The sequence below is a fragment of the Anarhichas minor genome, unplaced genomic scaffold, assembly GCF_050575085.1.
Source record: "Anarhichas minor isolate MPS153535 unplaced genomic scaffold, ASM5057508v1 ptg000004l, whole genome shotgun sequence".
Classification (NCBI taxonomy): domain Eukaryota; kingdom Metazoa; phylum Chordata; class Actinopteri; order Perciformes; family Anarhichadidae; genus Anarhichas; species Anarhichas minor.
Window position 1 is genome coordinate 15490138 of NW_027466450.1, and position 23341 is coordinate 15513478.

At 42.2% G+C, this 23341-nt stretch overlaps 3 protein-coding genes across 3 annotated transcripts; all 3 read right to left on the reverse strand.

The window, feature by feature from the left end:
* Positions 1-7701: 7701 nt before the first annotated feature.
* LOC142964332 (trace amine-associated receptor 13c-like) lies at positions 7702-8925 on the reverse strand. The gene is made up of 2 exons (XM_076104610.1): positions 8714-8925; positions 7702-8518 (listed from the first exon to the last, which is right to left on the reverse strand). The coding sequence occupies exons 1-2, from the start codon at positions 8923-8925 to the stop codon at positions 7702-7704; spliced, it is 1029 nt and encodes a 342-aa protein (XP_075960725.1).
* A 3533-nt stretch (positions 8926-12458) lies between these two features.
* On the reverse strand, positions 12459-13714 carry LOC142964340 (trace amine-associated receptor 13c-like). Its single transcript, XM_076104621.1, has 2 exons — positions 13503-13714; positions 12459-13275 (listed from the first exon to the last, which is right to left on the reverse strand). Exons 1-2 carry the CDS (start codon positions 13712-13714, stop codon positions 12459-12461), a joined length of 1029 nt encoding a protein of 342 aa, XP_075960736.1.
* A 4779-nt stretch (positions 13715-18493) lies between these two features.
* On the reverse strand, positions 18494-19684 carry LOC142964345 (trace amine-associated receptor 13c-like). Its single transcript, XM_076104634.1, has 2 exons — positions 19512-19684; positions 18494-19310 (listed from the first exon to the last, which is right to left on the reverse strand). The coding sequence occupies exons 1-2, from the start codon at positions 19682-19684 to the stop codon at positions 18494-18496; spliced, it is 990 nt and encodes a 329-aa protein (XP_075960749.1).
* Between the last annotated feature and the right edge of the window lie 3657 nt (positions 19685-23341).

Consider the following 23341-nt stretch of genomic DNA (forward strand, 5'->3'; position numbering starts at 1 on the left):
ATGAAGGGATGTAGGGTAAGGAATAAAAAGGTGTAGGGTAATGGAATGAGGAGGGGAAAGAGGGTCGTGGAATGATGGATGGAGGAGAGCAATGATGGACTGCTGACGTCCGATGACTGGAGGGAACTGCAGGAGTGGAGACTTTGGACTGGGGACCATCTCTTCGGAGGCTCTGATTATGCAGAGTCCCCAAAAGTTAGCTTCATGAATACAGGTGCGATCGCCGTCAATTGAAGATAGTGGCTGAAAACGGTGGGACCGGAGTCGACAGAGGGTTGGAGGCTGGTGGCAATGGTCTGAATTTCTTCTAAAAGAAACGGGAAAGTAAGTCGGCAACCAAGTTTTGTGAACTGGGATGCGGGAGGCTCGGATGTCGAACTGGTGCTGAGCCGAAACCATAGTGAGCCTCCGCATGAACTGCATTATATCAAGACAATGAGACCGTCCGTTAAGGATGTCTACGAAGCCGCTGTTGTCTGGATAGATTGCGATGGTCTTTTTGGACCTTTCATACTCCCAAAGAATGGCTGCTATGACTACAGGATACCTTGGTGAGATTGCAAAATAACGGGTGAGGGATGAGAGCAGAGATTTGAGTGCAGGGCAGCCGAGAGCGAGATGTGGGGATTGCATACTCCCAAAGAATGGCTGCTATGACTACAGAATACATTTCAGAGATCGTGGAAGAAGGGGTGGGGGATGAGAATTTTGGTGGCCTTTCAGCTGAGAACCACTTGCCTCCGCCGAAGCTGATAGAGGGGGCTGATATGGTCGTCATAAAAGAATGAGATGCCATTCCAAGAGGAGAGGAACTGGTGCCATAGTTGAAGCTCCATTTGCGTGCTTCGTCGAGTGTGATATGGTCGTAGATATTTGGAACGGAGGTGACCTCCCTGGATGGTGCGGAATGGATTAGTTTATTTGATATAGCAGCGAAAGGGGTTGATATTTGTTGCATTTTAGGCCCTGGAGGAAATTTGAGATGAGTCATGAGATCCGATGGATTTTCTCAGCAGGTAGGGATGCTTGGAGTGTGACGGAGTCGAGGGTGATACCAAGGATTTCCAAGGACGTGCTAGGACTTATGTTTTTTATTTTTATTTTTATTCAATTTATTTATTTATTTTATTTTATTTATTGATAAAAATAATTCTGATAAAAGGGGAATGCTGAGTTCCTGTATTGCAGAAGTCAGTGTGTAGACCGTGTGCTGGGGTTGAGGAAGGTAACGTGACAGTGAGGAAGTCATCTAAGAGATAAATGACGTATGGGAGTTCATGGAGCAGAGTGCTTGGGATAAGTAATTGAGAATTTTCTAACTGCTCTTACACCCGAAAGAGCGATGTACGGCAGAGTAATATGCAGTCTTCCTAACAACACCGAAAAGGTACCGGTAGTCAGGGTGGGTGGGAAGGACTTTGGACGCACTGGTGACGTCTGCCTTAGGCTACCAGGCTCCTTGACCTGTGAGGCAGATGAGTGATGGAGCGTGATCGATTGTTTTGTACTGCATGGAGAGGTCCGGGCTGGGAATTTGGCTGTTGATGATTGGGACGGTGGAGCTCTGGGGTGATGAGAGGTCTATGATGTGTCTCTCTTCCTTGAATATTTCATACTAGGTACTTCAAATGGACTGATTAACAAAAATGAGAAAGGTGGGCAAGTGAATTGACCGATCATTAATGCGTCGTGGACTTCCTGGGGCAGTGGTTTATCGACTGTGTCAGGCTCTGAGATGGCTGATTGCAAATTTGTACATGTCTAAGAGAATAATGTCTCAACCTACCAACTTGGGTGGAAGCCAAAGGTGAAACCTTGTATGAGGAGCATTAATGTTAATTGGGGTATTGCGATACTTACACGGGCTGTGCTTGGTTGAACTGTGGGGACAGGTTGGTCTGCCGTGGGTGGATATGGAGGAATCGGCAGCTAGAGGTGTTGCATCCTGGGTCGTCTGAGTTATGCAAACCATCCTACTGCCCTGGTAGAGGAACGGTCTATCTCGCCTATCTACGCCTTTAGGGAGAGGGCCGAAGGTGGTTGGCTGGATGGTGGCTGGTTTAAGATTAATGGATGGTGAGGGGACTAGAGGCAGGCTGCAGGCAAGGGAGCTGTGAGGTTGCATGTGGTGGCCAGATGGGATGGTGTGCCCCGAAGCTCACAATTCGGGTAAGAGCGAGCTGCGAAAACCCAACGATTTAACTTAGGGTCTTATGTTTCCCAGTATGTTTCCTGATTGAACTGCTGCAAGCAACCAGCAGCTTCGGATGCAAATATAACAAGATGTGTATAAAAAGTTGCTGCCGAACAACAAGGCCAGGTCAAGGATCAGCAAAAAGTGTCCGTCCAACTTGGGCCTGCGGTCTGGGGAGGCAGAGCAGATGATGTCATAGTACAGGAATAAAGAGTTGACGAATTTGACTGTTGTGAGTTCCTTGGAGCAGGTAGGGAGTGGTGTTTGGGTGCAGGGCGGCCGAGAGCGGGGCAATTTTCTGGAGATGCGGGGACTGCATGTGGATGGATTTGCTAATTGAGCAAGGTCGATGTAGTTACCGGTGAGGATCTGTTGCCTGAGCGTGTGACACGGGTGAAGGTTGGGCGGGTGCGACTGGGCTTGCTGGAGGTAGTGCTGTGGCTAAAGTGAAACTTGTAGGTGGAGAAAATTAAGTCAGAACGACGCTGGAACTGGCTGCTGGGGGAGCTGTGGAAAATTGTGGAGTATTAAAGGTGGAATGGTTAAGGCTAATGGGGGTAGGGGTGGAGGAAGGGAGGGGAGGGGGAAGCAGAAAGAGGAGGAGACAATGGATTTTGGCCAATGATCCACTGTGGATGCCTATTGTTAGAGTGGTCTGTGCAGCTGAGGTAGCCGGTGTCGAGGTGAGTGGAGAACGTTGGCAGAGGTGGGTGGGACAGGAAAGGTAGAAGCAAGAGAACAGGAAAGGATGCTGGGATGGAGGGATGCATGTGCATGGGTTTATGGGGGAAATACATTTCAAGGTGAGATGTCTCTGCTACAGAAGAAGCTTGAAGAGGGTGGGATACGACCTGGCCCTCTGAAAGGGCTGATGTGGATGGCTGCATCATGACGTCAACGGCGTTGCGGCGTGGCGCGGGGAGCCCAGAAGTGCTCTGGAGGCTCAGAGAGCGAGAGTGTGTTCTGCTGTGCATCTGTGAACAGTTTGGAAAGTTTTGCTTTTTCATTGGAAAGGAATGTTGCGCTGAATGATTGCTTTCTTCGGACGAGAGACGGTCCACTTGGAAATGTGGGATATGCGCCCGTAGTTCAAGCACCTGGATCTGGGAGAGCGGCGCCAGGGCGCCGAAGCCGGAATCTCCCCCGGGACTGTTTGAAGGCGAGGGCTGACTATTTCGGTGGATGGATGTCCGGGACTTCAGGATATAGCTGGTCATCTCCAAACAGTTTGTTATTGGAAGGGTAGAGAAAGAGCCTTTGTACAATGTAAGCGGTTTAGGTTTTTCTCGTTGGTCACACGTCATGTTGAAGGTGAGTCAAAGAGAAAGTCAGTGGGTCAGATGTGCTTAAATACTTTGTGCAGATTAAAAGAGATATGTTCGGGGTGTGGTCCTTGTTACCGAAATAAGTTATAAAACTTAATATAATAGTGTGACCATCACTTTTGAAAACCCCCTTGACCAGATGCCCAAACCATCTCAGATGGCTCCTTTCGACGTGAAAGAGCAGCAGCTCTACTCCGAGCTCACTCTGGATGTCTGACCTCCTCATCTTATCTCCAAAACTGAGCCTTGCCACCTTACAAAGGAAGCTCAATTTGGCGCCATGTATCCGCGATCTCATTCTTTCGGTCACTTCCAAAAGCTCATGACATTACGTGAGGCTCGGAACAGAGACAAACTGGTAAATCAATAGATCTGCCTTCTGGCTCAGCTCCCTCTTAGCTACCACGATTCGGTACACAACATCAAACCGTCTGTCCATCTCATGTTCCATTTTACCCTCAATCGTGAACAAGACCCCGAAATACTTGAACTCCCTCGCTTGGGGCAATGAACCACTGCTTGGGGCAATGACTTACTCCTAACCCCAAGGCCACAATACACAGTTTTCCTGCAGATAACCATGTCGTCAGACTTGGAGGTCAGACTTAATCCTCTGGTATTATTATTTAGCCAAGGCCTGCTGCAATTTTGTTTTTTGCAGGTGCTATGGAATCAAGTACAACATTCTATAGTTGACGTTATTTAGATAATCATCTGTAGACATATTTGGATTTCTTTCTGAAAGGTATTAGCAGAGTTGGTAATGAGGACACAAGAAGAAACATAATTGTCATGATCTTTCGTACTCCAGGATAGGTTAATTTCCTGTTCTTGTGTTTCCCAACTGTTTGATTGCCTGCACTGCCCTGATTAGTCGCACCTTTCCTTTATTACCCTACTGCCTGTGCGAATTTAGTCTACGTGCTCATCTTCTCTGTTGCAGATTTGTCTTGGTATTTCCTAGTCAAGTGTTCCAGAGGTTTTTCTTGTGTATTTCACATTGGCATTAGACTTTACTTCTGTATTTCTTGACTCTGCCTTAGCTTTGTGATTTTGGATAACTTTGCCTCAATTTGTGCTGAATTCCCGTGTACTGAAACGTTTTATTTTTATTCAACCCATACCTTTAAGCCCTATTGGATAAGGATAAGGATGTTTATTGTCATCGTACGAACATACAACGAAATTGAGTTGGCGACTCATCAGTACAGCAGCAACAGTTAAAAAGTGTATAAAAACATTAAGACAAAACGATTTAAAAAAACAAGACATTAAATAAATATATACAAGATAAAACAAGATAAAGCACAGGCATCAATGGCATCAATCTATTGGCTTCCTTGGTTCTTAGTTTGCTGCCACAACTGGCACTGACAAGTCCATGTGGCAGCCGCATCCACAATAAAGCCGTTTAACATGGCCCACTCGGATTCCACAGGTGTTCCAGTACCAAGTGACCTCATGAATCACCCTATGCTCTAACCTGGTGTATCTTATGGCCAATCTATAACTGGCATAGAAGTCCAGCAACAAAGCAGCAGTGATGTTCAGACTGGGCAAGCGATTCATCGCAGTCACACCCTTCAGGTTCCTCTATCATTGCCCATGTGTTGAAGACCCCCAGCAGAAGTAAAGAGTCCTTCCAGATAAGTCCCCTCTCCAGGAGTTTGGTTCCAACCATTTAGGTCACCGGGGTCCAGACCTCTGCATTTTTCACAAAAAATAACTTGAATTTGGTGCGTCTAACATATTGTACAATGCCAAGATTACAGTGCTTATCTGTTTGTTGTTATTGCTTGATTGTGTGTCTGTAGGTGTTGACGTAGTGAAGTTGATGATCTTGTGCTTATCTTTACTCAACTCAGTGGTTATTTGATTATGCCGTCAATTTGAGGATAATGGACATGCAGTTGAATCCATGCAAAGCATGAGTCAGATAGCAGCCTGTAGTTCAAATACATTCATCCCTAGACAGACATCAACTGACCAATAGCTGCTGTGTGGTTGTGCTGTATTAAACAGTGTCCAGTGATGCACACTAGTTAGTTTCAATTCACCCTCTCTATAGCCCACATGTGTTTACTTTCTTCACTGAGACACAAGTAAAATGACCATCAATCTAATCTCATCTTTGAGAAGAGATGAGTGACAAGATGAGAAGATTGAGAGAAAAAGAAAGAGAGAAGGTGATGGAGATGAAAGTGGGTACACCAGGATAGGATTAGAATCATGTTACCACAGAAATATATATGTTATTTAGGTTGTACAGTGGAAACTGTAAGCTCAATTTAACAAAATATACACCGAGCATAATTATAGTGTAATAATAGAGTATTATTGTATAAATATATGTTATTATAAACATACATTTTGCTTATGTATATATGCTGTTTGTGAGACATTTGTATAATTCAGGCAGACTCGAGTACAAAGATGAAATAGAGAAGGTGTATGTAATTTTAGTAAATCATTTTTATTCATGTTGGCAGGAGAGACAAGAGACAGAAAAAGGGACAAGCAGTGTTTATTATAACAGTGAATATTCTAATATTAAAGTTTGTATCATTCATTGAAAGTTTTAACTTGATTCTCATGTATTACAGATTGACAAATCATTTATAGTAATACCTACTAACAGGGTTTTAAATCCTCTTGTCATCCAATGTTTTGCTCTTCAAATATTATAAATACACATATTTAGAACAGGGAAATCATTTGTTTTGGAGGTTTGCCCCCAAAGCGCCCTTGTAAACTGAGTTTTTGAACCTGTGTATATTTAGGTGTGTAAACACAGCGTTAAAGAGCTTTGAGCTAGGGTTTATTGTGTAACTAATTAATTAAAAATACATACGTAGATTTTCGGTTAAAACAACGTAAACCTAATAGCAAATCTGACTGATATTTGTGTAGAGCGAGGACTGTTAAAGTGTGTTAGGTCAGCTAAGGCAAAGTTGGTAGCCTTCTGGTCTGCAGGACAAAGGAGAGCAAAGGTGACAAAACTGCACTTAAAATAAAGAGATGTGCAGATTAGAGTATGACAGGGAAAGAGAGACAGAGTTAATGTATCTGTGTGTTTCTGTGACAGAGGGAGAGGGAGGCAGGCTGTCTGTGAGAAAGAGTGTTGCATAACATTATCTCCAATGGACATTTGAATCATATTATTTGGGTGCTAGTCTTTATTCATAGATTGCATAAGACTTCAAAGCAATCAGTATTTCAAGAGTTGTCAGGATTTACAAACTTGCATTGAAAGTAAATGTAACTGTTGTTTGCTCACAAGAAAACATTGCAGGCCACCATTTGACTGCATCTTCTGGTGGCTAAAACTTGATAAATTATTATCATCTGGATTAATTGATGTCCCTCTTTGGAAGAATTTGTCTTTCAAGAACTAAAGCAGATTCCTTTACCTGCCAATTGTACACTAACATTAAGACCTGTCATACCTGTCATACCAATTAAAAGATTAACCAAACATAGTATTATACTCATCCTTTTACATAACATACCTGCAAGTCATCCTGATAAAGGTAATCAATAATGAGGTTGACTAATTAAAACCTATCTGCAAACCATATAATATGTTTTTTTTAGGTCATTTCATGTGATAATATCATCCTTCTGCACAGCGTTGACAAGTAATCTCTGGTGGTGGTAGCACTTGAGATAATTTAATATACACTTTAGATTTGTCTTTAGGTGTTTAGCCACAGAGTCACACAGTGTAACTAAAGACCTGTTAGGATCCAAAATTTCAAAATCCATGCATTATCTGGACCACTCCACAAAGACAATTCATTTTCCAAACAGAAATTCTGGCCAGCCCGAGACTCAGACCTGGTCTCCTCTTGCTGTGAGAAGATATTTTAGCCACCACACCACCGTGCAGCCTATACGTCAAAAGCATTTTTATATCTGTCAATGATCCTTCAATTGATTTGTTATATGTTGGCCTCAGAGGAGTCAGGCAACAGATTTCCAGGAGTAGCTAAAGTAGTTGTAGTTTTCTAAGCTGCTTCAGTGTTGCATTGAAACAGTACACAATGTAAAGACACATGATCTCCATGTAACGGTGTTTACATAAAGTCACTGTACCAAGACTTTGACATCTGTTATTCAATTTCTCACCACCATGACAAAGTACTTTTTTTTTTCTTATTTCAGCCACCATGCAGTGTTTCTCTACAGCATGTTGGTCCCACATGAGCCAGGCTGCAGTATCTTAAGAGTAACAATGAGCCTGATGGATTTTCTAAACCAGGGGTAGAAAAAGGCATAGATCACAGGGTTGAGACAGGAGTTGAAATAGACCAGACATATTACAAAGGTAGCAGTTGAGGCATTGATTAAGGTGTCCTGGCCTGTGAGTGCAACACAATAATATGGGCAGAGACACACTAGAAACACAACAATAACAACACCAAGAGTCCTGGCTGCTTTCAATTCAGATTTTTTAGCAGTTACACTGACTGAACACTTGAGAGAGAAAGCTGCAGTATGAGACCGCATGGCACGAGCCTGAGACACAGCCACCACAAATACTCTCATATACAGAACTATGATGACAGTGACAGGACCAATAAAAGTCAAAAAAAGATCTGCAAGTCCAGCAAAGTAGTTTATGACAACGACACACTCTCCAAAGCAGGAATTATACCTGCCTGGTTGTTCCAGATTATCCTTCATCAGCAGACTGTCAAACAAAGCAGAACATATCCAACACAGACCAACACAGATCTTAACTCTTTTTTGTGTGACTTTGTTGGGATAATGTAGAGGCTCACAAATAGCCACATATCGGTCAACTGATATGAGCACCATGGTTCCTACTGAGGCAGCGGTAATGATGTATCCTAGATACTGATACAGAATACACATGAGGTCACCGAAGGACCAGCAGCCGTCTATGAGAACAATTTGAAAGCACATGAGGAAGCCCACGAAGAAATCTGAGACAGCTAGAGAGAGGAGGAGGAGGTTGGTGGGTGTGTGGAGCTGCCTGAAGAAATCAGAGAACAACATGTTTATCATTAATGGTAGCAGCAATTGTCAGGTCAAGTGACAAAAGCAATGTATGAAACACAAAAACATAATTCCCTTAACAGTCTGAAATCTGATATTTAGTTTTGTTCGATATCATTAATCATTTCTTGTACAGTTACCAGTTTTGTAAATTGATAAAACATAGGAATACTTGAAGTGGGAGATGGAGATGATGACGAGCAGGTTGAGAGTAACAGTGAGCAGAGAGATGGAGGACAGTAAAATGTAAGTGAGCATAGATACAGAGTGAGGACGCATGGCCTTCCTGCAGGAGGAGTTGAGGAGTTCTGGAAAGCAAAGTTCGACTTCTTCAAGTCTTGTCATTGTCAGAAACTGGAGACAAGATGCTGCTGTGCTCGTCATACAACTGATTCATCTCTTTTCTTCCTCCACATCCCTCCTTGCTCTTTTACTCTTGGGACAACTTTCTCTAAGTGGGAGTGACTAAACTTCTCTCTTACTGTTTCATCTATCTTCATTCATTGCAACATTTAACTAGATTCTCATGTATTACTGCTTAACATATAATTGCTACTAATACCCACGGACATGGTTTGAACCTATTGTTATCCAATTTTCTTCAAACATCTTAACATGCACAAATTCAGATCAGGGAAATCAAATTGTTTTCAGGGTGTTATGCCCCCAAAGCCCCCTCGTCAACTCAGTTTTTGGACCTCTGTATTTCTACATTAAAACCCTCCGTATAGCCACGGCTGTGCTTAGAGCTGAGCCCACCAAACTATAGCTGGTACCACTCCCCCTCCTGCACTAGCTCTGGTTTCCTTCCCCATCAGAGAGGTGACGTTAGAATCAGTAGTCTAAAATGTGCAACAAATCTACTTTCAAGGATGTAGTGGTAACCATAATCAAGATTCCTAAAGTAGTTATTCAGTTGATGACAAAAAGAACAATGATAGATCGTGGAAGAAGGGGTGGGGGATGAGAATTTGGGCGGCCTTTCAGCTGAGAACCACTTGTCTCCGCCGAAGCTGATGGAGGGGGCAGATATGGTCGTAATAAAATAATGAGATGCCATTCCAAGAGGAGAGGAACTGGCGCCAGAGTTTTAGCTCCGTTTGTGTGCTTCGTCGAGTGTGATGTGGTCGTGGATATTTGGAACGGAGGCGGCAACTGAAAGGAGGTGTGACGAGGAAGATCGACCTTCCCGGATGGTGCGGAATGGATTAGTTTTGTTGATATAGTAGCAAAAGGGGTTGGTATTTGTTGCATTTTAGGGCCAGGAGGAAATTTGCGATGAGTAATGAGATCCGATTGATTTTCTCGGAAGGTAGGGATGCTTGGAGTGCGATGGAGTCGAGGGTGATGCCAAAGATTTCCAAGGACACGCTAGGACTTATGTTTTTTATTTAAATATTTTAATTCTATTTTATTCATTTATTTTATTTTATTTATTAATACATTTTTTTCTGATGAATGGGGAATGCTGAGTTCCTGTATTGCAGAAGTCAGAGTGTGTAGACCGTGTGCTTTGGTTGAGGAAGGTAGTGTGACAGTGAGGAAGTCGTCAAAGAGATAAATGACATATGGGATTATATGGACGTTAGTCAGGATCCAGCAGAGTGCTTCGGATAAGTAACTGGAAATTTTCAGGCTAATCTTGGACCCGAAAGAGAGATGCACGGCAGAGTAATATAGAGCCTTCCTAAGGACAACGGAGAGGTACCGGTAGTCAGGGTGGGTGGGAAGGACTTTGGAGGCGCTTTGGAGGAATCAGCAGCTAGAGGTGTTGCATCCTAGGTCGTCTGAGTTATGCAAACCATCCTACCGCCCTGGTAGAGGAACAGCCTTCGGTTGGCTGGGTGGTGGCTCGTTTAGGATTGATGCATGGTGGGGGGACTAGAGGCAGGCTGCAGTCAATGGTGGGCTTTGTTTACTAGGAGCTGAGGTAAAAGGCAAGGGGGCTGTGAGGTTGCATGTGGTGGCCAGATGGGGTGGTGCGCCCCGAAGCTCACAATTCGGGGAAGAGAAAACCCAACGATTTAACTTAGGGTCTAGCGTTCCCCAGTATGTTCCCTGATTGAACTGCTGCAACTGACCAGCAGCTTCGAATGCAAATATAACATGATGTGTATATAAAGAACAACAAGGCCAGGTCAAGGATCAGCAAAAAGTAGTCGTCCAACTTGGGCCTGTGGTCTGGGAAGGCAGAGCAGATGATGTCATGGTACAGGGAGAAAGAGGACTCAGCCCTTCATAACCTAGCCCCTTCATACCTTTCGGACCTCCTGCACCAACGCACTCCCACCCGCAACATCAGATCCACTGACGCCAATCTCCTTACCCCCCCTACTCTGTTAACGTATCGGACCTTGGGGGACAGGGCCTCCTCCGTTGATACACCTCCCTCTGGAACTCTTTTCACCAGCACCTCAGAAATGATCCATCCCTCGTCACTTTCAAAACTGCACTTAAAACTCATCTATTTAAATCTGCTTCTAACCTGTGATGCTAGTTATGTATGTTTTTGTTCAGTTTATTACTGTTATAATGTAATCTCTCTGACTTTTTATATTGTTATTGCTTTTATTGTTTCTGTCTTTTCCATGTACAGTGCCTTTGAGTACCTTTTAAAGCGCTATACAATTAAAATATATTATAATTATCATATTTCTATAATTCAGGCAAACTCAAGCACAAAGATGAAATAGAGAAGGCGTATATAATTTTAATAAATTCTTTGTATACATGTTGGCAAAGTGACAGAGAAACGGACCAGCAGTGAAAACAGGGATTGAGAGAAAACAGTAGTGTGCATTTGCTTTTACTTGAACACTTTTTAAAAACATTGTCAACATTTATTTTCAGATTTCTTCATGCTTTTCAAACATCTTAAATGCACATATTTAGATCAGGGAAATCATTTTTTTCCTCGGGGCATGCCCCCAAACCAAATCAGTTTTTGGACCTCTGTATTTCTGTGTAAACACAGCGTTAAAGAGCTTTGAGCTCGGGTTTATTGTGTAACCAATGAAATAAAATACAGAAATAGCTTATATTGAGAACCACACAAACATGTATGAAATCTGATTGATATTCCTGTAGAGCGAGGACTGTTAAAATGTGTTCGGTCAGCTAAGGCAAAGTTGGTAGACTTCTGGTCTGCAGGACAAAGGAGAGCAAAGGTGACAAAACTGCACTTAAAATAAAGAGATGTGCAGATTAGAGTGTGACAGGGAAAGAGAGACAGAGTTAATGTATCTGTGTGTTTCTGTGAGAGAGGGAGGGGGAAGGGAGGCAGGCTCACATTTTGGTTGTCCTCCAACAGCGGCAGATCAAAAATGATAAATATTTAGTGTTATTTTCAGACTCAAGGTACATTGGAGTGATTTTGTAAACTTGTGTAAGAGAGAACTGATTTTATTGCATCTCACACACTGTATGGGCGAACCAAACTGAGGAAAAGTAAGTACATGCGCTGAACACAGTAACTATCTGAAAGAGATAATCAATATAAAGGTCGACCAATTAAAACATTTTTGCAGACCATTTGTAAAATCTGTAAAAGGCCCCTTGACATGATGCTGGCAGGCTCCTTTTTCTAAAGAGAAAAGAGAGAGATGCATTAAAGTCACACAGTATAACTAAAGACCTGTTGGATCCAAGAAAGTCCAAAGATCCTTCAACTTATTTGTTATACGTTGGCCTTACAGGAGTCAGGCAACACATTTTCTGAAGTATAGTATTATTAGATTTTGAAGTTGCTTCAGTGTTGCATTGAAACAGTACACAATGTAAAGACACATTTATGCTCCGCATGTAATAGTGTTCATACAGAGGTCACTGTACCAAGACTTTTACATCTGTTACTACATTCTCACCACCATGACCAAGTACATTTTTCTGTCTTATTACAGCCACCATGAAGTGTTTCTCTACAGCATGTTGGTCTCACATGAGCCAGGCTGCAGTATCTTAAGAGTAACAATGAGCCTGATGGATTTTCTAAACCAGGAGTAGAAAAAGGCATAGATCACAGGGTTAAGACAGGAGTTAAAATAGAACAGACATATTACAAAGGTAGCAGTTGAGGCATTGATTAAGGTGTCCTGGCCTGTGAGTGCAACACAATAATATGGACAGAGGCACACTAGAAATACGACAATAACAACACCAAGAGTCCTGGCTGCTTTCAATTCAGATTTTTTAGCAGTTACACTCACTGAACACTTGAGAGAGAAAGCTGCAGTATGAGACCGCATGGCACGAGCATGAGACACAGCCACCACAAATACTCTCATATACAGAACTATGATGACAGTGACAGGACCAATAAAAGTAAAGAAAATATCTGCACGTCCAGCGATGTAGTTAATGACAAAGACGCACTCTCCAAAGCAGGAATTATACCTGCCTGGTTGTTCCAGATTATCCTTCATCAGCAGACTGTCAAACAAAGCAGAACATATCCAACACAGACAAACACAGATCTTAACTCTTTTTTGTGTGACTTTGTTGGGATAATGTAGAGGCTCACAAATAGCCACATATCGGTCAACTGATATGAGCACCATGGTTCCTACTGAGGTAGAGGTAATGATGTATCCTATATACTGATACAGAAAACACATGAGGTCACCGAAGGACCAGCAGCCATCTATGAGCACAATTTGAAAGTAGATGAGGAAGCCCACGAAGAAATCTGAGACAGCCAGAGAGAGGAGGAGGAGGTTTGTAGGTGTGTGGAGCTGCCTGAAGAAATAAGAGAACAACATGCTTATCATTATTGGTCGTCAATTTATATTATATATATATATATATATATAATATCGATATTATATTTAGAGATAAAAGCATTGACTGATACACAATAACCTATTTCCTTTACAGTCTGAGATCTGATGTTTTGTTTTGTTCTATATCATTAACCATTTCTTGTACAGTTACCAGTTTTGTAAATTGATAAAACATATGAATACTTGAAGTGGGAGATGGAGATGATGACGAGCAGGTTGAGAGTCACAGTGAGCAGAGAGATGGAGGACAGTAAAATGTAAGTGAGCATAGATACAGAGTGAGGACGCATGGTCTTCCTGCAGGAGGAGTTGAGGAGTTCTGGAAAGCAAAGTTTGGCTTCTTCAAAGCTTTTCATTGTCAGAAAGAGGAGACAAGATGCTGCTGTGCTCGTCATACAACTGAATAATCTCTGTTCTTCCTCCACATCCCTCCTTGCTCTTTTCCTCTGGTGACAACTTTCTCTTAGTGGGAGTGACTAAACTTCTCCCTTACTAATTAATCTATCTTCATTGGTCTATTCCCTGTATTTCACCTCCACCTTCTCTTTTTTACTTTTTTTACTAAACAATTACAAGTTCCATCATGCTCTGCAACAGGGAACAGCAAGGCACATCACAACGCAGCCAAAGTTGCCTTTTTAGGACAGTTGTGACCAGGACAAGAAGAAGGGAGTGTACAGTTTATGCCATGAACCTGGATGAGATAAAGAAGTCGTTGTGGTTTTCACACGAAATGACTGACCAAAACGACGTGACATGGCCGTAATCATGCTTAACGCATATTGAACTATTAGCCTGTTTTAAACACTTAGCATGCTAGATATGTGAAATTAGTCTGCAATGCCCTGGCGAGCCTCCCGGCTCACATCTTTAAACAGTTCACGCTTTGCAATGAAGCACTGTGTGCAAGTGCTGAGCCAACACAGATTTACCTCTTACCTTGGGTTTTTGTTGAGGAGCTCCAAAAACTGTGCACAAGTTGAAAATCAGGGCTGAAGTGATGTGGTGTGTAGTAGTTGAAAACAGGTGTCACATGATGCTAAAGTGTGCATTGGTATCAGATGCGGAGGAACACTGACCAAGCGTCTGTATTTGAGAAATTGGGAGTGAGAACGGGTTTGCTCCCTCATTGCCCGTTTGTGTGATTCTCGTGTAAGTTGGTTTTGCCAATGACTCTCCTCTCCAAGCCGAGTCTGGAGGTTTTGTTGAACCTTAAAGCCTGCCGGCAGTCTTCTTGTGTAGTGCCTTCTGTGATTCTGGCCTCTTGTTCTATGTCCCGAGATGCTCCACCTATGTCAGCCAACAGAACCACATAATCTGCAAAGAGAAGAAAAGCAAGGTCAACAAAGTGGACACTCTCTTAACCCCGGCTGCACCTTGAGATCCTATCCATGAAGATCACGAACAGAATGGTTAACAAGAGACAACCCGGGTGAAGCCCAACACCCACTAAAATCGCGTTTGACATTGTTTCAAGAATACGTTTTGGGAATTCTTTTAAGACATCTCACTGATTCTGAAAGTCTCAGATCTTCAGGCAGGGACTTCCATAGTTGAGGGGCAATGATTGCAAAAGCTTACTTAGGGACTTAGGTACAGCCAGCAGAGCCTTGCCTGTGGATCTTAGGCTGTGCTCTGCTCATAGGGTGGCAGCAATTCAGCAATTTAACTGGGAGCTGAACCGGGAATTGCTTTAAAAAGTGAAATCTTAAAATGTATTTTAAAACCTGCTAGTAACCTGCGCAGGGAGGCTAAAACGGGGCTTAGGTGATATTTTTACCTATTATTAGTTATAAGTCGAGTAGCTAAAGGTGTGAGATAGTTTATAGGATTAACCCTGAATACAGTGCCTGTTAATAATCTAACCTGGATGAAATACAAGTCTTCTCGAGATCAGGTCAACAGTGGAAAGACCAGATTTTTGAAATGCTCCTCAATGGACTTAAACATGATTGAATGAATTTTGTAATTTTTTTTTCAACAGAAAGATCAAATTTGACATTCAGGTTTCAAGCTGCAGGTTAAACATTTGTAGATAGGGAACCAAGATTCTTTTCTTTCTTTTTTTATAATAGCAGTGGACTTTTTTTGGACATGCAACACTTGACAATACTGATAATAACTGAGGAGCAGCAGCTCTACTCCGAGCTCACTCTGGATGTCTGAGCTCCTCATCTTATCTCCAAAACGGACCCTTGCCACCTTACAAAGGAAGCTCAATTTGGCGCCATTTATCCACAATCTCATTCTTTCGGTCACTTCCCAAAGCTCATGACATGACTTGAGGCTCGGAACAGAGACAGACTTGTAAATCGAGAGATCTGCCTTCTGGCTCAGCTCCCTCTTAGCTACAACGATTCAGTACACAACATCAAACCGTCTGTCCATCTCATGCTCCATTTTACCCTCAATCGTGAACAAGACCCCGAAATACTTGAACTCCCTTGCTTGGGGCAATGAGCCACTGCTTGGGGCAATGACATACTCCTAACCCCAAGGCCGTAATACACAGTTTTCCTGAAGAGAACCATGTCGTCCGTCTTGGAGGTCAGACTTAATCCTCTGGTATTATTATTTAGCCAAGTCGTGCTGCGATTTTGGTTTTTGCAGGTGCTATGGAATCAAGTACAAACCCGATTGTATAGTTGAAGTTATTTAGATAATCATCTGTAGACATATTTGGATTTCGGTGACGTAATGTGTGTGTATGTGAGTGTTGACGTACTGAAGTTGATGATCTTGTGCTTATCTTTACACAACTCGGTGGTTATTTAATTATACGATCAATTTGAGGATAATGGACATGCAGTTGAATCCATGCAAAAGCATGAGTTAGATAACAGCCTGTAGTTCAAAGCCATTCATCCCTAGACAGACATCAACTGACCAATAGCTGCTGTGTGGTTGTGCTGTATTAAACAGTGTCCAGTGATGCACACTAGTTTGTTTCAATTCACCCTCTCTATAGCCCACATGTGTTTACTTTCTTCACTGAGACACAAGTAAAATGACCATCAATCTAATCTCAACTTTGGAAAGAGAAGAGATGAGTGACAAGATGAGAAGATTAAGAGAAAAAGAAAGAGAGAAGGTGATGGAGATGAAAGTGGGTACACCAGGTACTGCTCACTGTACCAGGATAGGATTAGAATCATGTTACCACAGAAATATATATGTTAAGCTCAATTTAACAAAACATACACCGAGCATAATTACAGTGTAATAATATAGTATTATTGTATAAATATATGTTATTATAAACACACATTTTGCTTATGTGTATATGCTGTTTGTGACATATTTTTTTATTCAGGCAAACTTGAGTACAAAGATGAAATAGAGAAGGTGTATGTAATTTTAGTAAAATATTTGTATTCATGTTGGCAGGAGAGACAAGTGACAGAAAGGGACAAGCAGTGTTTATTATACCAGTGAATATTTTAATATTAAAGTTTGTGTCATTCATTGAAACTTTTAACTTGATTCTCATGTATTACAGACTGACAAATCATTTATAGTAATACCTACTAACAGGGTTTTAGATCCTCTTGTCATCCAATGTTTTGCTCTTCAAACATTTTAAATACACATATTTAGAACAGGGAAATCTTTTGTTTTGGAGGTTTGCCCCCAAAGCGCCCTTGTAAACTGAGTTTTTGAACCTGTGTATATTTATGTGTGTGAACACAGCGTTAAAGAGCTTTGAGCTAGGGTTTATTGTGTAACTAATTAATTAAAAATACATAGTAGATTTTCGGTTGTAACAACAAAGTGTTAAAGTGTGTTAGGTCAGCTAAGGCAAAGTTGGTAGCCTTCTGGTCTGCAGGACAAAGGAGAGCAAAGGTGACAAAACTGCACTTAAAATAAAGAGATGTGTAGATTAGAGTATGACAGGGAAAGAGAGACAGAGTTAATGTATCTGTGTGTTTCTGTGAGAGAGGGAGAGGGAGGCAGGTTTGTGAGAAAGAGTTGTATAACATTATCTCCAATGGACATTTAAATCACATTATCAGGATATTAGTCTTTATTCATAGATTGAATAAGACTTCAAAGCAATCAGTATTTTTTTGTTCTCTCCTGATTTCAGAAGTTGTGAGGATATAAAAAGTTGCATTTTAAGTAAACATTACTATTGTTTGTTCTCAAGAAAACACTACAGGCCACCATTTGAATGCATGTGCCATCATCCGGTGGCCAAAAGTTCTACAGCTTATTTTCTTCAGGATTAACTGTTGAGGTGTCCCTCATTGAAAAATGTGTCTTTCTAGCCTGTAAAGCAGTTTTCTTTTTACCTGCCAATTATATACTCACATTACGACCTGTCATACTTAACAGTGAAACCAAACAAACACAATTACACTTGTTCCTTTACATTACATACCTGCAAGTCAGCCACGTCAATCTTTACATTGTTCTTAGTTTGGCTGAGTCATCTTGTTAACTTTAATATTGAACTAGTGATGTGTCCGCTGCATATCTCTGTCCATTCGGATGGCAGGGTTCTAAATTTTGTTAATTTCTGTTTGGGATCCCCAAAAGAATACAGAGTGGTAACGGCAAATTTTTTACATTTTGGTTGTCCTTTAACAGATCAAACATTATACATATTTAGTGTGTTATATTCAAAGTCAAGGTACACTGGAGTGAAGTTGCGTAAGCGAGAAACTATTTTATTCCACCACATTGTATGGGCTAACCAAACTGAAGGAAAGTAAGTACAGGTGATGAACACAGTTTCACAACTACCTGAAAGAGATAATCAATATAAAGGTCGACCAATTAAAACATTTTTGGAGACCATTTGTAAAATCTCTGAAAGGCTCCTTTTTCTAAACAGGAAAGAGAGAGATGCATTAAAGTCACGCAGTATAACTAAAGACCTGTTGGATCCAAGAAATGAAATCAGTATTTCTATATTAGTCCAAAGATCCTTCAACTTATTTGTTTTATGTTGGCCTTACAGGAGTCAGGCAACACATTTTCTAGAGTAGAGTAGTAGTAGATTTCAGTGTTGCATTGAAACAGTACACAATGTAAAGACACATTTATGATCTGCATGTAATAGTGTTCATACAGAGGTCACTGTACCAAGACTTTTACATCTGTTACTAAATTCTCACCACCATGACCAAGTACATTTTTCTGTCTTATTACAGCCACCATGAAGTGTTTCTCTACAGTATGTTGGTCTCACATGAGCCAGGCTGCAGTATCTTAAGAGTAACAATGAGCCTGATGGATTTTCTAAACCAGGGGTAGAAAAAGGCATAGATCACAGGGTTGAGACAGGAGTTGAAATAGAACAGACATATTACAAAGGCAGCAGTTGAGGCATTGAGCAAGGTGTCCTGGCCTGTGAGTGCAACACAAAAATATGGACAGAGGCACACTAGAAAGACGACAATAACAACACCAAGAGTCCTGGCTGCTTTCAATTCAGATTTTTTAGCAGTTACACTCACTGAACACTTGAGAGAGAAAGCTGCAGTATGAGACCGCATGGCACGAGCCTGAGACACAGCCACCACAAATACTCTCATATACAGAACTATGATGACAGTGACAGGACCAATAAAGGACAAAAAAAGATCTGCAAGTCCAGCAATGTAGTTAATGACAATGACACACTCTCCAAAGCAGGAATTATACCTGCCTGGTTGTTCCAGGTTATCCTTCAGCAGCAGACTGTGAAGGAAAGCAGAACATATCCAACACAGACAAACACAGATCTTAACTCTTTTTTGTGTGACTTTGTTGGGATAATGTAGAGGCTCACAAATAGCCACATATCGGTCAACTGATATGAGCACCATGGTTCCCTCGGAGGCAGAGGTAATAATAAAGTCCAGAACATAATACAAAATACACATGAGGTCACCGAGCAACCAGCAGCCGTTTATGAGCACAATTTGAAAGAACATGAGGAAGCCCACGAAGAAATCGGAGACAGCCAGAGAGAGGAGGAGGAGGTTGGTGGGTGTGTGGAGCTGCCTGAAGAAATAAGAGAACAACATGCTTATCATTATTGGTAGTCAATTTATATTAAATATAGATATATATTATATTAAGAGATAAAAGCATTGAAAAACATTTCCTTTAGAGTCTGAGATCTGATATTTTGTTTTGTTCTATATCATTAATCATTTCTTTCTGTACAGTTACCAGTTTTATTAATTAATAAAAAATGAATACTTGAAGTGGGAGATGGAGATGATGACGAGCAGGTTGAGAGTCACAGTGAGCAGAGAGATGGAGGACAGTAAAATGTAAGTGAGCATAGATACAGAGTGAGGACGCATGGCCTTCCTGCAGGAGGAGTTGAGGTGTTCTGGAAAGCAAAGTTCGGCTTCATCAAGGCTGTTCATTGTCAGAAAGAGGAGACAAGATGCTGCTGTGCTCGTTATACAACTGATTCATCTCTTGTCTTCCTCCACATCCCTCCTTGCTCTTTTACTCTGGTGACAACTTTCTATTAGTGGGAGTGACTAAACTTCTCCCTTACTGTTTCATCTACCTTCATTTGGCTTTTCCCTGTATTTCACCTCCCCCTCCTCATTTTTACTTTTATTTCTAAACAATTACAAGTTCCATCATGCTCTGCAATGGGGAACAACACGGCACATCACAACGCAGCCAACGTTGCCTTTTTAGGACAGTTGTGACCAGGACAAGAAGAAGGGAGTGTACAGTTTATGCCATGAACCTGGATGAGATAAAGAAGTTGTTGTGGTTTTCACACTAAATGACTGACCAGAATGACATGACATGGCCGTAGTCATGCTTGAACACATGTTCAAATATTAGTCTGTTTTAAACACATCTTTACTATGTGGTCAGTCACGGTGTTATGTGTTATGTTTATTCATGTAGACATCCAACACCTGAGGTTCAACAACAACTTTGGTCTGTGTTGCAAATCAAACAAATACAAAGTTATTTTTGTTACACTCGACCCTCCGTCAGGTTTCTCATGAACCCGTGTCTCACTCTCACACTGGTTTTAGCTAACTTTCTCCCCAACAGGTCCAGATATTTAGCATGCTAGATATGTGCAATAAGTCATAGACATATAAAGTGTTGCACGAGGGTCGTGGGATGAAGGGATGTAGGGTAATGGAATGAAAAGGTGTAGGGTAATGGAATGAGGAGGGGAATGAGGGTCATGGAATGATGGATGGATGAGAGCAATGATGGACCACTGACGTCCGATGACTGGTGGGAACTGAGGGAGTTGAGACTCTGGAGTGGGGGCCAACTCTTTGGAGGCTCTGATTATGCAGAGTCCCCAAAAGTTAGCTTCATGAAGACAGGTGCGATTGGACGTTTTCCAATATCGTTCTTGTCAAAACGGATGTATGTGAGGTATGCGGGGGAAGACCAGTGGCTGAGAAGCTTAACGATATGGTTGGGGTCAATTGAAGATGGTCGCTGAAAACGGTGGGACCGGAGACGACAGAGGGTTGGAGGCTGGTGGCAATGGTCTGAATTTCTTCTGAAAGAAACGGGAAAGTATTTCGGCAACCAAGTTTTGTGAACTGGGATGCGGGAGGCTCGGATGTCGAACTGGTGCTGAGCCGAAACCAAAGTGAGCCTCCGCATGAACTGCATTATATCGAGACAATGAGACCGTCCTTTGTTAAGGATGGCTACGACATCACTGTTGTCTGGATAGATTGCGATGGTCTTTTTGGACCATTCATGCTCCCAAAGAATGGCTGCTATGACTGCAGGATACTTTCAGAGATGGTGGAAGAAGGGGTGGGGGATTAGAATTTGGGCGGCCTTTCAGCTGAGAACCACTTGCCTCCACCAAAGTTGATGGAGGGGGCAGATATGGTCGTCATAAAAGAATGAGATGCCATTGCAAGAGGAGAGGAACTGGCACCACAGTTTTAGCTCCGTTTGTGTGCTTCGTCGAGTGTGATGTGGCCGTGGATACTTGGAACAGAGGCGGCAACTGAAAGGAGGTGTGACGAGGAAGATCGACCTTCCCGGATGGTGCAGAATAGATTAGTTTAGTTGATATAGTAGCAAAAGGGGTTGGTATTTGTTGCATTTTAGGGCCAGGAGGAAATTTGAGATGAGTAATGAGATCCGATTGATTTTCTCGGAAGGTAGGGATGCTTGGAGTGCGATGGAGTCGAGGGTGATGCCAAAGATTTCCAAGGACACGCTAGGACTTATGTTTTTTTATTTAAATATTTTTATTCTATTTCATTCATTTATTTTATTTTATTATTTTTATTCTATTTTATTCATTTATTTTACTTTATTATTATTTTCTGATAAAATGGGAATGCTGAGTTCCTGTATTGCAGAAGTCAGAGTGTGTAGACCGTGTGCTGGGGTTGAGGAAGGTAGTGTGACAGTGAGGAAGTCGTCTAAGAGATAAATGACGTATGGGAGTTCATCGACGTTAGTCAGGATCCAGCAGAGTACTTCGGATAAGTAACTGGACATTTTCTGACTGCTCTTGCACCCGAAGGGGAGATGCACGGCAGAGTAATAAAGAGCCTTCTTATGGACAACGGGGAGGTACCGGTAGTCAGGGTGGGTGGGAAGGACTTTGGAGGCGCTGGTGACGTCTACCTTAGGCTACCAGGCTCCTTGACTTGTGAGGCAGATGAGTGATGGAGCGTGATCGATTGCTGTGTACTGCATGGAGTGGTCCGGGCTGGGAATTAGGCTTTTGATGATTGGGACGGTGGAGCCCTGGGGTGATGAGAGGTCTATGATGAGTCTCTCTTCCTTGAATATTTCCTAGTAGCTATGCCGAATGGACTGATTGGGAAAGGTGGGCTAGTGAGTTGACCGATCATTAATGCGTCGTGGACTTCCTGGGCCGGTGGTTTATCGACTGTGTTGGGCTCTGAGATGGCTGATTGCAAATTTTTAAATGTCTAGGAGGATTCTGTCTTAACCTGCACACCTGGGTGGAAGCCAAAGGGGAAATCTTGTATGAGGAGCATTAACGTTAATTGGGGTATTGTGATACTTTCACGGGCTGTGCTTGGTTGGATTGTGGAGACAGGTTGGTCTGCCGTGGCGGATATGGAGGAATCAGCAGCTAGAGGTGTTGCATCCTAGGTTGTCTGAGTTATGCAAACCATCCTACCGCCCTGCTAGAGGAACAGCCTTCGGTTGGCTGGGTGGTGGCTGGTTTAGGATTGATGCATGGTGGGGGACTAGAGGCAGGCTGCAGTCAATGGTGGGCTTTGTTTACTAGCAGCTGAGGTAAAAGGCAAGGGGGCTGTGAGGTTGCATGTGGTGGCCAGATGGTGTGGTGCGCCCCGAAGCTCACAATTCGGGGAAGAGAAAACCCAACAATTTAACTTAGGGTCTAGTGTTCCCCAGTATGTTCCCTGATTGAACTGCTGCAAGTGACCAGCAGCTTCAAATGCAAATATAACATGATGTGTATATAAAGAACAACAAGGCCAGGTCAAGGATCAGCAAAAAGTAGTCGTCCGACTTGGGCCTGTGGTCTGGGAAGGCAGAGCAGATGATGTCATGGTACAGGGAGAAAGAGGACTCAGCCCTTCACAACCTAGCCCCTTCATACCTTTCGGACCTCCTGTACCAATGCACTCCCACCCGCAACATCAGATCCACTGACTCTGTAGGAAATTTGGGGTTTAGAAGTGTGTTTTAAGAAATTATAATAGAAGTGTTTAATGATTCATAATTAAGAAATCATAATTAGAAGTGTTTTAGAATTTGTAGTTAGAAGTGTATCTTAGTAGAATTGTAGCACCTTAATATTTGCTTGTGAAACTTTTGAAGGTTTTTGCCAAAAGTTGCAAATCCTAATCTTTATATAGAATGTTAACCAAAGAAGTGTTAAGCCATAAAAGACAGTCATTGAATGTATTAAACTGTGAAGAATAGCCAAGGGAAAGTCAGACTTCTAGACAGACATTTGCAGGTTGTGCCCGCGCGAGGGTTTTCAGAAGCCTGACGCCAGGAGGAGGCAACCGAAATTAGCCAATAGGAATTAAGATGGCCAAAAGGGAGGGGATTTC

Excerpts from the sequence above, each read along its gene's own strand:
- LOC142964340 (XM_076104621.1), bottom strand. The coding sequence starts at position 13,714 with ATGACGAGCACAGCAGCATCTTGTCTCCTCTTTCTGACAATGAAAAGC. Across the intron at positions 13,276-13,502 it reads ATCTCCATCTCCCACTTCAA|GCAGCTCCACACACCTACAA; the intron begins GTATTCATATGT and ends TTATTTCTTCAG.
- LOC142964332 (XM_076104610.1), bottom strand. The coding sequence starts at position 8,925 with ATGACGAGCACAGCAGCATCTTGTCTCCAGTTTCTGACAATGACAAGA. Across the intron at positions 8,519-8,713 it reads ATCTCCATCTCCCACTTCAA|GCAGCTCCACACACCCACCA; the intron begins GTATTCCTATGT and ends TGATTTCTTCAG.
- LOC142964345 (XM_076104634.1), bottom strand. The coding sequence starts at position 19,684 with ATGAACAGCCTTGATGAAGCCGAACTTTGCTTTCCAGAACACCTCAAC. Across the intron at positions 19,311-19,511 it reads ATCTCCATCTCCCACTTCAA|GCAGCTCCACACACCCACCA; the intron begins GTATTCATTTTT and ends TTATTTCTTCAG.